Source organism: Mesoplodon mirus (genome assembly GCF_964341445.2).
Source record: "Mesoplodon mirus genome assembly, chromosome: 12".
NCBI lineage: Eukaryota > Metazoa > Chordata > Mammalia > Artiodactyla > Ziphiidae > Mesoplodon > Mesoplodon mirus.
The window spans coordinates 81,341,426-81,357,497 of NC_138988.1; the positions used below are offsets into that span (position 1 = coordinate 81,341,426).

Consider the following 16,072-nt stretch of genomic DNA (forward strand, 5'->3'; position numbering starts at 1 on the left):
GCTAGGGACAACCAGGCCACCACCCTAGAAGTGCTGCTGTCTCACCAGGGAGTGATTGCTTTAAATTTTAACAAATTTTCTTTCTTTTAATTTTCTCCCTTGTGGAGGAAAGGGAACCCTCATACACTGTTGGTGGGAAAGTAAATTGGTGCAGCTGCTGTGAAAAATAGTATGGAGGTTTCTCAAAAAACTAAAAATAGAACTACCATATGACCCAGCAATTCCACTACTGGATATATATCCAAAAATAAAAAACAAAAACAATAATTTGAAAAGATACATGCACCCCAATGTTCATAGCAGCATTATTTACAATTACCAAGATATGGAGCAACCTAAGTGTCCATCAACAGATGAATGGATAAAGAAGATGTGGCATACACACACACACACACACACACACACACACACACACACACACTGGAATACTATTCAGCCGTAAAAAAGAATGAAATTTTGCCATTTGTGGCAACATGGATGGACTTGGAGAACATTATGTTAAGTGAAATAAGTCAAAGGAAGATAAATACTATATGATATCACTTATATGTGGAATCTAAAAAATACAACAAACTAGTGAATATAATTTTTTTAAAAAAGAAGTAGACTCATAGGTATAGAGAACAAACTAATGGTTACCAGTGGCGAGAGGGAAGAGGGGAGGGGTAATGTAGGGTTAGGGGAGTAAAAGATTCAAACTTTTATGTACAAAAAAAGCTACAAGGATATATTTTATAACACAGGGAACATAGCCAAATATTTTATAATAACTATAAATGGAATATAAGCTTAAAATAATATGGGGATCCTTGAAGGCATTGATCTCTACCAGGGTTTTTATAAAGATCCGATACAGATGTGTTAAACAATAAGCCAAGACAAGCATTAGATTCTGCATTTGATTTGTAGAAGCCTGCAGAGAGTAGACAGTTTTTTCTCAGGCAGTTTCTAAACTACCACCCTCCTGGTCCTCCATGGAACATTTACTATGAACCACCTCCACCACCTCGGTATCACTCTTTTCTTGCCTTCTGTTGTCTGACTTCTCCTCCTGGTTTTATGATTGCTCCTTCTCTGGGTTCTCTTCCTGCCATTTAAATTAGAATTTCCTCCAAGATGTTTTCTCCTACCTCCTCCTTGCATCTCTCTGTTGGCTCCCATGCTGGCTCTAACCCTAGTTCAATCTCCAAGGCTTCTTAGTCAACTCTTCGAGGATTACCAAATCTAAATCCAGATTCCCAACTGGCTTCCTTCCCAAACTCCTGAGTCATCTTTTCAGCCTCATTCTCCTTTACCCTTCACAATTAATAAAATGCCAGGTCCTGCCAATTCTCCTTTCATATCAAGTTTATGACACATACTTGTATTTTTCCATAGCAACCACCAATGCATTTATTGCTACTAGGAATCGTATAGTTTGTACTGTGATGGTCAAAGTACTCTTAAAAGTCCTAAAGAAAATAATGCATAACTCCTTTAAAAATTAGTTTTAAACTGCACATGGAGAAAGAAGTTGTTTTAGTAGCAAAGGAATCACACCTAAGTCAATGGAAGAAACGCACCAGAGGTGTTTTACAGGTATACCTGTTAGGTTCCTCTCAGGCTAGAACCTAAAGTTCCCAGAAGGGTCACACTTCTGGGAGACTGGAGTTAGGAGTTTGTAAAGTTATAAAAGTAGTGATTCTCTAGGTGCAGTAAGTGCCAAAAATAAATCCTAGGTCTCCTACACACTACCCAAATTATGATCTGCAAACCCTGGGGAAGTATGTGCCCTCCTAGAAAATTGCTATGATCCTAATACTAATGGACTATGACAATGAGTGTTTTTCTCAGGTGAGTAAGGGCAGAAAAGAGTTTGAAAATCCGCTCAATTAAACTAAAACTCCAATTAGTTCCAGCAAGTTAACAAGCCATTAAGAGTGTCAGGGTCTACATGTCTTGGGTCCCAAGAGAAGATTCTAAGTAAGTTCTAATTAGCCCAGAAACAAGCGCCATGACTGAGTCAAGCAGAGATTGACAAACTGAGATTAGAGAAAGGATATCAACTTATTTTAATGTTTTTTATTGTGTTCCTTTTGTCACTTGCAGGAAATAAAAATCTCTTCTGTGATTTTAATTGAAATTTACTTTTTTTTTTTTTTTTTTTTTTTTTGCGGTATGCGGGCCTCTCACTGTTGTGGCCTCTCCCGTTGCGGAGCACAGGCTCCGGATGCGCAGGCCCAGCGGCCATGGCTCACGGGCCCAGCCGCTCCGCGGCATATGGGATCCTCCCAGACCGGGGCACGAACCCGTATCCCCTGCATCGGCAGGCGGACTCTCAACCACTGCGCCACCAGGGAGGCCCTGAAATTTACTTTTTATGGGGAAAACATATACAGTTGTAAAAATACTTAAAAAAAAATTCAACTCCTGGTTGTCTACCCCTGGCAAGGACACTCTATCACAGGTCTTGCTTGGCAGTTATGGCATTACTGCTATTCATTTGTAAAAACCCGTTTGAATCACAGTCATTGCAACTAAAAGGAACTCCCTAGCCTCCAGTGTGTCTCTCAAATGTAAACCTATTTTAGGGACACAAATCATCTAAAATATAACAAATAAAGCAACAGTATTTCTTCTTATAAATTTTAGAAGGCAATTTGCAACACTTGGGTTGAAAACAAGGAGACTGAAATCCCACTCTTATCCTTGATACAAAATGTCATATATGTTTGGGCAATGATAATAATGTGTTTCATAGGATTCTACAATTTAGAAAACACTTGCATTATCTTAGCTCATTTGAGTTGAGTGTCACTAAGTTCCCTACCAGCTCAACAATTCTATGTATCCATATTTTACATATATATGAATGTTTACTTAATACAATTAAATTCATGGAAAAACACCACAAATAAAACAAATAAATTGTTCGACAATCATTCATTTCATCAAAGGAGTCCATATTGCAAAGGATTTTGCACTTACATTGCCTTAAATAGTAAGCTTCTATGGTACATTCTTAAATATTGGATATAGAAAAAGTCAGTTTAAGTTAAACATTTCAGAACTGTTTGGGGAGGCCGGTGGAAATATTTGCTCCAGGGAGCTTGGGATCCTGATGTTTCCTTCCCGTGGGAAGGACATGGCCTCAACACCCTTTACCATGGAGCAAGGTTCCCGGAGGTCTGTGCTCACCTCTAAGAAACTGCCTAAAAGAAGGAGATTTATACAGTATCTAAAGGTCCTTTGATCTCTGTTTTCAGATTTTTTATTTTTTTTATTTTTTTCGTTACGCGGGCCTCTCACTGTTGTGGCCTCTCCCGTTGCGGAGCACAGGCTCCGGACGCGCAGGCTCAGCGGCCATGGCTCACGGGCCCAGCCGCTCCGCAGCATGAGGGATCTTCCTGGACCGGGGCACGAACCCGTGTCCCCCGCATCGGCAGGCGGACTCGCAACCACTGCGCCACCAGGGAAGCCCCCAGATTTTCTTTTTATTTGTTTATTTTTATTTGCTAATAATGCTAATTAAAATTTGTGTCGAATACCTCTTGAAATCATATTTGTTTGTTCTTCCCTTATATAATCTTAAGGAATAGCTTTCCCATTCATGTTCTAAATAAGGTAAAAGAATTGTTGACTGTTATCCTTGCAGACTTTTCATTTCTGCCCTGAAGGAAACAAAATGCTCAACGTATTCATGCTCCACTTCTCCCCTCACCTCAAAGCACTCCTCTTTGTCCCAAGAAGAGGCTTCTGGTCACCCACATAGAGATTTGGACACAGGCTGCAGCCCAAACACTGTCATCCTTTGCCCATCTCAGGGTGAGAAATCCCAGATCAGGGCCCCAGTTACGTTCAAGCGTTGAAGAATCCCACTTTCAGGCAGTGAAGAGGCAATACCATAACACCTGGCATGGTAGGTAGTAGAGAATAAAGAAACTAAAATCCTTTGACCAGTCTGTCTCCTGGTGTGCTTCAATTTCTGACTCATGTAAGCCAACAGAATCTAAATAATGTCTGCCCAGAGAGGGAAGACAGCACAAATTGACCAGACCCTAAAACTCTCAAACCTTTTGAATTAAGTCAGGTACATCTGCTCTTAATTACATACATGCACACACACTACACACATAAACGCATACACAGTGGTAGATTAAAGACAGCTGCAAGTTCTTTGCTCTTCTTCCCAATTGAAGTAGAGCCTAATTCTCCTCCTTTGTATCTGGGTTGGCTTTAGTGCCCTGCTTGACCAAGAGAATGTGATGGTCATGATATTCTGAGTCTGCTAAGGCTGGCTCGGAAGGCATGCAACTTTCACCCAGGTCTCTTGGACTGCTCACTCTTGGGGAACTCCGCTTTAGGATGTTCCTTCTTGGATTCCAGCTGCCACACGGTTAGAAAGCCCAAGAAGCCCCACAGAGAAACCCATGTGAAGAGGAACTGAGGCCTCTTAGCTGACTGCCCTGACTGAACTCCCAGCCAATAACCAGTGTCAACCGCCAGCTGCATGAGTGAGCTCTCTTGGACCACCCAACCACGCTGGGCCTTTAGATGAGCCCAGCCACCATCGACGGCAATGCATGAAAGACCCCAGCAAGAATACCCCAGCCTAGCCCTTCCTCACAAAACTGTGAACAAAATAAAATGTATGTTTTAAGCTAAGAAGTTTCTAGGTCGTTTGTTAAATAGTGATAGATTTCCAGAATACACACTCTCCCGCAGTCACCATATGCCATGCATCCTACAAAGGACCCCAGTAACTCAAGTTTAAATTAACTTCCCCTTCCCACTTTCTAGTAATCCAGAATAAATGGGGGTGATGGCTTGTGTGACTTTCTGTCCCATCCAAATGGGACAAGACCAGAATTTTGAAACTATTCAAGAGACAACACTGATATTTATGGTATTTGGTTCTAATTGACTTTGCAGACCCAAATCTCTGTGTTACCTGTATCTTATCCTATACCAGTTATAATCTCGGGTAAGGAAATAGTATATTAAGCTTGTAATGCTCTACTCTCAACATTTTGTAGAAATTCCTCCCCCAGAAAAATTATTTCCTGATTTATGGTCATCTTAACTCATATCTCCAACCTCAATATCTTGCGATTTAACAAGGAAATATGTTAAACATTGTTGACTTTGAACATCCCAGGACTTTGATGAGCCTCACTGCCATTTAAAGTACCCGAGTACCGAAAATCAGAACAAACAGAAGAACTATTATGAAAGAAAACCAGTACTTCTCCATTCATCTCTTCAAATAAGGACAGTTCAAAGTAATACGGGAAAATGGAACACAGTGAGTTCTGCCACACATACACGCAAAAATAAAACCATGCTGGAGGCTATATGATATCATATCTGTACCCTTCAAAACAGAATACTGCCACTTGGAATTATAACACATTTTCCTTTCATTAAAGCTGCTCTGTGTGAAAAGGGTGTCATCCTGTCATGGCTGAAACTCCTTCAGAGAAAGAACTAGAAGCATCAAATCCTTGCAGGTCAGTTCAGGACAAAACCTGGAGTACACGTTAGCAGGATCATTTGTGAGGGTTTGCGATTTGCATGATTTATTAGGTAGAACTTGTTCCCACTCTGTAAGATACCTTGAATGCATTTAGACGAATTCTCCCAGTATTTAGGAGGCAAAGACAATCAGATATACTTGTTTGTATGAAGCAAAGTTATCATAAACTAAACTACAAAAGCAAATTCTCCATGATGACTTCAGCTCACTCCATATAATACCACCAAGAAGAATTTACAGCTTCCAAAATCCAATGTCTATAAAGACAGAATGCCTCAAAGGAAAATGGTACCATACTTAAAATAGTGATATCTTTTATTAGTACAGTAAAGTCCTATTTTTATGGAATAGGATGGGTCTGAGGTCATTCCATAAAATTGATTTCCCAGAAAATGGAAATAGGCAATTTACCCTAAGAATTTTATTGAAAAATTATGCTAGTCCATTTGAATAATGATGTGAATGTTCTACACATTTCCTTTATTAATGAATTAAAATACACAAAACATCATAAAATTATATTAGAGGTTCAAAAGTATCACTTAAATCTTCTTTACCAGTCACTTTCATTTTGTAACATCAGCAGTTCCATTAAAATTGTATTATGTAAAAATGGGTTTTTACTGTAATAATAGTTATTACCTACTTAGCTCCCAAGGTTGGTGTGAAAATTAAATAATAAGCCATTGGAAAGCCAATACAAAGTGTTGCTAATACCAGAGGCCAAGAGGGGCAGGCAGATGGAAAAACAAAGGAAAAGAGCACCTGACACATTAAAAATCACAGCATTCATCTATAATTCCATTATTGCCAGCACTCCATGCAGCGGTCATTTAATCCCCTCAACATGATGATATATTAATTTTAACCCTCATCTTATAGATGAAGGTCGGAAACGTTTAAAACATGTCTAACGCCACAGAGTTAGTAAATGTCAGAATCCAAATGGGAACACAGCTTTGCCCTAGTCAACAGCCCATCCTGTATCTCCTAAAACATTGCTCCCTCCCCAGTACACCCTTGCATCTCGTAACTGACCTTCAGTTTCTTATCCCATCTATCAAGGTCCTCTTCAAATGCCTCTTCCTCCATGAAGTCATCTCTCTTCATCTTGCCTGGGACAAGTGTTTGATTCTTCATCTTGCCTGAGACAAGTGTTTGATTCTAAACACTTCTGGTGTTTATTACAGCTATTTGTTGTATTATTAAGTATTAGTATGTGTTTTATCAACCCAGCTAAGTTACTAGCTGTTTGAGATCATGGCTGTATCTGACTTGCCTCTGGAGCACCAGATCAGAGCATCTGGTGTGGTAAGTGTTCAGTTATTGTTGGTTAAACTAAATTGGAAAGGAATGTTAACTTGAATTAAAACTATATTTGCTACCAGATGCAAAGCAGATACTTCTACCGACGGCTCATGGCATCAGATACCTCTTTCGGAAGTTTCTCCACATGTATGTACCTAATGAGAAAGTAGCAAGATTGAATTCCTCATGTAGAGTATCTGACATATGCTAGGTATTGAATAATTTTTTTTTAAATTCCAAGTGAAGGGAACAATGGGAACAGGAAGTAGAGAAGTATAAATTCAGTATAATATGGAGTCTGATTTGAGTGAATCAGAGCAAGTAGGAATGGTGAGTTTTTAAAAATATATGTATGGTAAAGAGTTAGGGCTCTGGAATCAAACTGTCTGCTTTCCTGGGCCAGCCTTTTTACTTATTAGCTGGGAGAAACTTGGGCAAGTTACTTAACCTCTCTATGTCCCAAATTCCTCAGCTATAAAAAGGAAGATAACAACAGGATCCAGATCAAAGTAGTTGTGAGGAATGATCGAGAAGACCCATGTAGAAGACTTAGCGCAGTGCATGGCAGACACCCAGCACTCAAATTATAGTTGCTGTTACCATCATCGTCATCATCAGGAACATCTTAATTCTTAGGACTCTGTTCAAAGGAAAAGGCATTACTTTCCACAGACCTGTAAAATCTGATAGCTGTACTGGGTCGATCCTGTGAAATCCAAAGATTCAGTTCTGGTATGAAATTATGGATGGCAGCATGGAGAACATGCACTTCATTCAAGCAATACTCAGTGTCTCTTTTGTGCTAGATTTGGGTGAACAAACTGACTTGTTTCAGAGGAGGCAGGAAGTGAAAGAAACCAGTACAGCCAGAAAGGTCAAGAAGGTAAAACCACAAGTAGAAAGACGAGATGAATTCAATCCCAAGGTCCATCAGAGGTCAAAATATCAGGGTTTGCCAAAAAAATCAAAACAGAAGAGTAAAGCCAGTACAGCGCCTACAAAAGACCCCAAACTAGGGCTTCCCTGGTGGTGCAGTGGTTGAGAGTCCACCTGCCAATGCAGGGGACACGGGTTCGTGCCCCGGTCCGGGAAGATCCCACATGCCGCGGAGCAGCTAAGCCCGTGAGCCATGGCCGCTGAGCCTGTGTGTCCGGAGCCTGTGCTCTGCAATGGGAGAGGCCACAGCGGTGAGAGGCCCGCGTACCGCACACACACACAAAAAAGACCCCAAAATAAACAGAACAGATTAAAACACTGGCAACTATAAGATAATTTTCTGGAATTAGGGCTTCTTCGAGGCGAGAGGCAGCAAGAAGTAAGGACTTCATTTACTATATATTACAAATCTGTTTTCATTCCCTTATTTTTCCAACTGAAAACTAAATAATGAACAATAATTGCAGATTTAAAAAATCTTAACTTCTCTGATCTTTACAATAATGCTGAAGGACCAATTGGGAGATACTTCAGACATCCAGTGTCTGTGCCCGCCCGCCCGCCCCCCCGCCGCCTTTTTCCAGAGCACTGATCTGTGCTGTTTAAGAGCAGCTTCACGGAGAACTCGGGTCCATCTTACAAGCTGACCATGGACAAAGGAATGAAGGATGATGGAGAATGCCAGGGGCCCAGCAACCAGGACACACAGTGGCTACAGTCAACGCAGTGCCAAGCAAGATAGCTAAGACTGCTCCTCGCTCAGCATACAGGTCCCAAGGATACGAAAAGCTCGGCAACCTTCAAAAGCTTCTCTCGCTTCCTGCATGCGGTGGGGGAAACAGCTTGCTCAGTGGGAAAAACCATAGCCCAGGGCCAATCCACTGGCTACATTCATCAAAAAGAAGGCTGAGGCAGAACAGATTTTTCCTTTCCGTATAGGAATGACTCATGAGCTTGTTTATTCAAAAAGTTCCATCCTCCATGGAGAGAGGTGGATGACAGGGGGGTGGGATGATAATAACAGTTTAAGTTTGTACCGGTCAGCCCGCTCCCTCTGTCCTCACCTCTCTGTGCGGTTACATGTGCACCCCACCAATGCCCAGAAGGTGGCCAGTACGTTTTAACCTTTCTGCCTTCATTTCCCATCGTAAATAAAGCAAACAACACCACCACTCTTTTCATTTACCCTTAGTCCTTTTAGAAAGGAAATGTACTTGATTGGTTAAGAATAAGGACTTGGAGTCAGATCGTCTGGTTCAAAATCCTGGTTGTGCTGAATTGCAAACTGTGTGGCCCTGGGCAAGTAACTTAACTGCCTTGGACCTCTGTTTCTCTGTCAGTAAAAATGGGAATGATAATATTACCTGTATTGCAGAGCTATTGTGAGGATTAAACTAGTTAATATATGGAGAACGATTCTCAAATATTGTTAGTTGTCAACAAATGTTTGATATTAGCATTATTATTATTTCACAGATGACCAAATATTCTTTTTCCAGTACTGATCTTCTTTTATTCAGTATTACTTTAAGAAGTTCAAATTAAACCATAAATGGAAATAGGTCTTAAGAAATATATCTGTTGTATGAAAAACATTTTCTTCTCGGGCTAGGGAAATTTTCTAGTAGTTTCAAGGATTCTCTCCTAAGAAAGAAGAATTTTATAAGTATGGTGTGTATTTCTGTACCTCTGAGGAATCACCTTTCCCATCTTATGTAAACAAAAAGAGAGTTCTAGGTAGATGGATGATGGATAGATAGGTGATAGATTAGGTAGCTGATAGAGCTTTATTTTTCTATTTGATTTATCTGTTCCTTTTCCATCATCTTTGAAAAATCAAGGCAGCAGAAGACCTTGTCATTCTTCTCAGTCCTATATTTAAAAGATTCACGAAGGCAAAAGGTAGGAGGCATTTGAAAATTGCTTCCTTCCATATATCCTGTGTCTTTCAAACATAAGGATACTAAAATTTTCTGTAAATCTCTTCTCTTACACATTAGAAAAATTATCCAGCTAGTGGATTAGTCTAACTCCTTTTGGCATGGAGACTATTTATCCCACCTTTAATGAAAGTAGGCTGAACTATTTTTTCTGGTTTTTACTGGATTATGAAATTCCTCTCCTGTAATAACCCAAAAGAGAAAGTGGTAGACATAACTGCCTATTTACTTCCACATTCTTTACTGTGTTGTTCAATATATTTAAATGACAGATAATCCCCAATTAGATTGGCCCAGTTCGGTCTGTCTGTGATTATTTACCCCATAGATTGTTTCACTCACTGGGTAAAATCAGGACGTCATCCCCAGGGCCTGGAATGGTACCGCTGTGTCCTCCCCAGCCCTTCTCCACGCCTTCCCATGCTTCGGGGAGGGACCATTTTAAAACTGACTCAGGTGCAGAGGAAGAAGCTAGAAAACAAAAGGAAGACAGCAAGGGTAACTATGAAAATCTGATTCACTATGATAACTTACAAATTCTATGCTTATATTAGGATCCTGGTGACATTTTCACTTCCCAAAGAAGGTGCCTTTAGATATTTTATAATGTTCCATAAAAACATTTATCAGGCATAAAGCAGGTAATTATTCAATCCTTAGATTACCTCCACTTCTAGGGAAAATATATTCTACTTTTGTTATTAAACTTTTGTGTTTTGCCTTTACTATACATACTACAATATATGTTTATCACGAAACATTTGGAAAATGCAAATATAGAAAGAAAAAGAAAAATAATAATTGTCTACTATCTCACCACCTAGAGATAACTGCCATTAACCTTTTATTTGTATTTCCTTCCAGAATTTCTCAGCATTTTTACATAATATAGATCCTATAACGTGCAATTTTACATTCAGTTCTTATTTTACTTGGCAGTTTTTCACATGCATTTTGTAATGTCATTAAAACTCCTTGTAAACATGATTTTAATGGTTACATAATATTCTATCACATGAAAAGCCCACAATTTATTTAATCCCTAATGTTTGGCATTTAGGCTTTGTCCACTCTCTTTTCAAATTATAGAGAATGCAGTGTTAAATATCTCTGTGAAAATCTGCCAGTAATCATGATTTCTTCTTAAAATAGAATCTTAGCAATGGAATCACTAAGTCAAAGGGTATGATTTTCTCACAGCTTTTAATGCATGTTAAAGGCAGAGCAATCATCTGAACACCTCTCACTGCAATAATTTACATATAGTTCATAAGTTACAACTGGTTTTTATTGATTCTGCCACTGATGATCAAGTGGCATTTTCTTTTCAACCATCCCACTGGCCTCTTCAAGAAACTGAAGCAGAAATCTAATAATTTCCAGCGGGGACCATACCATGCCAATGTGAAATGTACCCACACATTCTTTTCTGGAACATGATCCCTGGTACAGAGTCAGAAGGGCAGAGAGATTGTCTCAAAAGAGGAGGATGAAAAGACTCACAGATGACCAAACTCTCTTCTTCCAGTACAGATCTTCTTTTATTCAGCATTCACTTAAGAAGTTCAAGTTAAACCATAAATGACATTAGGTTCTCTTAGGGGAAATATATTTGTTCTATGAAAAACATTTTCTTTTCCGCCTAGGGAGATTTCCTAGGAGATCCAAGAACTCACATGATGAGGGAGGGAATCTCATCTATTACTTGCTAATTTCACAAGCATAACTAATGAGTGCCCTCTCCATCAGAACAGTCCTAAAAAACAGTGATGCAAAAAGAAATAAAATGTCATGCTTGCTCCCAAGGAGCAACTGGCATTGTGTAAGTATGTAAATAAATACTGGAGGGATAGAACGCTAAAGGGAGTACCTGACCAAGGGAGGGAGGGAGTCCTTGCCAGGGGAGGCTTCCTGGAGAGAAGCATCTGAGATCTGAGCTGCACTGTAAAGGCTTGGGACCTACTCAGGTGAAGGGGGTGAGGGTGTGTGGTGAGAGTCTGCACTCCAGAGGGGTGAGCATGCGCGGTGGCAAGAAATGAGACATCACATGGAAGAACTATAAGCAGTTTGGTGTTGCTGAGTCACAGAGCTGGAAAGAGGCAAGTGGTAGAGCTAGAGGAATAACCAGAGGTCAGAGTGGGAAGGGTGACAAAGATGGAGGAGCCAAGGGTAAGCCCTGGGTTTCCAGCAGGTGTGGTGTCAGGTGGAGATGCCCATTAAGACAGACATCGACGAATTCAGTTTGGGCCATTTAGAGTTTGGGGTGTCTTTGAAGCCTCCAGGTGGAGACACGCAGCAAGCAGGGGATGGCTGTGAATCTGAAGGATGGGAAAGAGTTCTAAGTCCGAGAGATGGATTTTGGCATTACCACCCCAGAGGCCATATTTGAAAATCTGAGGATGGTTGTGAGAGCTCCAGGGGACTACAGTGTGGAAAGACAAAATGTCTAAGGTCAGAACCACGGGGAACACCTGACTATTCTGTCTACCTGAACCCAACTCTCCAGTGGTCATGGCCTAATTAGGGCCCCGGGATAACTAAAAAGTACATGGGTTGTGGTCAAGTAGAAATCCTAGGGATAGGGAGGGTGAGAGGGAGGGAGACACAAGAGGGAAGAGATATGGGGACATATGTATATGTATAACTGATTCACTTTGTTATAAAGCAGAAACTAACACACCATTGTAAAGCAATTATACTCCAATAAAGATGTTAAAAAAAAAAGAAATTCTAGACAATTTAACACAAAATATACCCCACACCATGGAAGCCAGGCAATGTTTTGCAACAAACCCTACTCAGAAAGAGGCTTTAGAAATATTTTATACTTATTCAATATCCTGTAATAAACCATAGTGGGAAAGAATATGAAAAAGAATATAATGAATAGAAAAAGAATATATATATATATATATATATATATATATATATATATATATGTATAACTGAATCACTTTGCTATACACCAGAAACTAACACAACATGGTAAATAAACTATAATTCAATTAAAATAAAATAAAAAATATAAATATTTTATAAACACCAATAATGCCTTTCTAAGTTTCCTCCCAGTTTTGTCTCCTTTTCAATACTATACCCTAAATACCCAGGTGGGGATAGGGTGGGGGTATTTGTTGAGGTGGCCACTAACACCACAAAGTCCAGAAAAAGATGTTCTTACTTCCAGTGATATTTCAAACAGGCAATGACCAGTTTCTTTAAAACACTACTCCAAACTCCAAAAACCCTTAATTGCTTCAATTTTGTATCACAGATGTTGGAAACAAACATTCTTCAGGTTTTTCATCTTCACTCTCGTTTATGGGAAGGTTGAAACTGTCTTTAATTGAACAAACTAAATCTTAAGGTAGCTATTCTAAGCAATGTTATGATGAATGAATTTGATCATTCTATACCATCCTGCCTTAAAATAAGAACGTTTAATGGACAAAGACATGTTTAGTCTCCTGCAGAATTATGAGATGTCTATACAGTTAAAATCAAGCTTCTAGATGACTATTTTTAATATAGAAAGAAGAGGGAAGGAAAAGCCTAAAGAGTTAAAGCTATCAGAGGCATACATGGAGAATCAGAAGAGAGGAATGTCTTGGAAGACTAAGAAATAGAGAATGTACAGAGAGTAGAAGTGATCTTGTTAATAGCAAATTTCCAATAAGAGAGGGAATAAGAAGTGGCTATTGAATGTGACAACTAGAGCGTAGTGATCAAGATGAAGAGGGTCCCAGTGGAGTGACGGAGGTGGCAACCACTTGGATTACAGTGGATTGAGGAATGCACTGGAAGTAAGGAAGGGAAGGCGCTGGGTCTGATCCTGCAAAAAGCTCATTAAGGAATGAACAGCCTTAAGATTTGAGACCCTCAGCCTTTGATCTGTCTTCCCAGTTGTTAAATATGCTAGACTTATCTTGAAACTGGAGTCCATGAATTTTGGTCAGGACCAACCTTTGTGATGAGCCCTCACCCTGCTTTCCTCTCAAATTTGTCAGTCAACAACAGCCACCATTTGAGATGGTCTCCAACTTGGTATGTGAGCCATGTATTGCCTTCTCCACCTTAATCCTTCATCTACCCCGGCATTCTATGGCTCCACATCAAGAGGAGGCTAGTATTTTGAGAAGTTTGCAGGAGTGATATAAACTACAGGAGGATTTAGGGTCCATGAATTTTGTCTTGATTTGATTTTTTTAATTGAGAGGTGACAAAGAGTCATTTGCTGATAAAACAAAGTTCAGAAGATGTTAGAAGGGATGGGATGAGTTTAAACAGGAGAAAGGCTGACAGATCCAGAGACCAGAGAAAAGGAAATAAACTTGATCTGTGGGGAAAGGGATGGCAAATTTACAAAGACAGTATCTGATCATCTGAATGTTTTTATATGACTGTCAACAATATTTACAACTAGCCCCCACTGAAAAGACAACATGGTTGAGGTAAAGGCTCTTCAGAAATATTTTTGTGTTCCCCCAGTGTGGGTTGCTTCACCCTCCTCCTCTCTCCCATCTTTTGTAATGCATCATGGACACCAAGAGGAAATCAATGGAGCCACAGTGTTGGAGGAGCATGAAAAACCTGCACTGGGGTCTTCAGAAACCTGGGTACCATCTTGACCCAAATTAGCATACATCCTTACCCCAAACCCACTAAGCACCCATACAACAACTTTCATCAACACCACCTCCTCTGCTTCTTCCCAACATTGGCCCACGTATACCCTAATTTCTGCTGCCTCTGGAGTATCCTGTCTACCAGGTCCCCATAATGACCAGCACAATCCTGTACACAGAATAAACCCTCAACTAACTGAGTGAGCTAAAAGGCCCTATAGCAGAACACCTCAACCCAGAGTGTTTTTTCTGCATTACATATTCATCGCAACTCTGAATGGGTCAACATATAGATGGAACTCCATTATTTATTCCATTCTTGTTTTGTCAAAGAATTTTTGATATTGCAAAAATTGTACTGTTTTTCATAGAGCTCTCCATTAAACAAAAGACATGCCATATTTAAATTTTGACATTAGCACTTACACCCCACACGATAGAAATCAGCAATGTCTTAGAACCATATTAATAATAAATATTTGAATATAACGAATGGTAATGTACTAGTTCTGTAACTCCCTGGGTCTTAGGAGTTTTCTGTCCCAATCTGTAAAAGATAGGAAAGTTGGCTATATATATATAATTAATTTTAATCTAACTCATAAGTTAATATATGCCAAAAAGGTAATTTGAATACCTTAGGGATTACATGGTATAACAGAAAGAACACTGGACTGAGTTGGAAACCTGAGTTCTCATCCAGGCTCAACCACCGATTACTGATGTGACTAAGTAAACTATTTAATGATTAGGCTTCCATGCCCTCATTTGTAAAATGAGGCAGTTGGCTAGGACAGCTTGTGAGGTTCCTTCCCTTATTAAAATTCTACAGTTCTATGAAGCATCAGCTTTCTATTTATTCAGCATGTTGTAACTGACAGGCCAAGTGAAGCATCTCCCAGTTAAACTGACCCCTGCTGAAAAGCCCCAGATTCCAGCCACCCACAGTGTCCTTCCAAAGAGTCCTTAATACAGAAATCTTCGCACTAAGTGCTGAGAGGCATGTCATGCTGACGAAAGCTGCCCAACCCAGGAATGGCCACCCACAGATGGTCCAGTGTCCTCTGAGGGGGCCTGACATGAGAGCTCCTCCAACAGGTAGGTTCTCTACAAAATAGGGGCTGACCGAAACAAACTTATCTCTTCTCGGGGGAATTTGAACACAGGACATCCAGAGAGGAGAGAACTGTAAGATACTATTCTTTGCTAACAGTTATTTTAAAGGAAACATATTCCTTGATTATTTAGTCATTTGATTGACATTCCCTGGTGACCATAAGACCCCATGAAGTCAAAGACCATTCTATCTTGTTCACTGTTGTCACCTCCCACACCTCACATGAGAGGCATTCAACAAACAAAGCATTTTGAGTCACCTAAAGGAAAAAAGTGGTAAAGAACTAGGGACAGAAAGAGCAAAGGCTATAGCAGCTCAGAAACAGATATAAAAACAAAGAATCCCTTTCTTCTTGGTCCAATAAGCATGAAGGGGTCATCGTTGGTACTTCTAGTTTACATACAGTTTTAGTCCCATACCTTAACCTCATTTATTTTTTAATTTAAATGGAGAAATTAGATCATTTTCTGATTAGCCCGGGCTCTTCTCTGACATAACACAAAAATGCCACTGGAAATCAAAGGAAAACTCAGCCTTTGAAAAGATTTATCCCGGCTGCAAATGTACAGTTAAACAGACTCAGAGTAAACAAAAACAAACAATGAAATACATTAGAAGGGGCTTATGAGTC

General features: G+C 39.8%; 1 protein-coding gene across 1 annotated transcript in view; it reads right to left on the bottom strand.

Moving 5' to 3' along the window:
- The window catches only part of PKHD1 (PKHD1 ciliary IPT domain containing fibrocystin/polyductin), a gene marked incomplete at its 3' end in the record, with an annotated part of 433,165 nt that overhangs the window by 178,408 nt on the left and 238,685 nt on the right, over positions 1-16,072 (bottom strand). Inside the window, exon 52 of the mRNA XM_082637162.1 lies at positions 10,042-10,170. Coding sequence (XP_082493288.1) covers positions 10,042-10,170 — 129 coding nt within the window. The remainder of the gene's footprint in view (positions 1-10,041; positions 10,171-16,072) is intronic.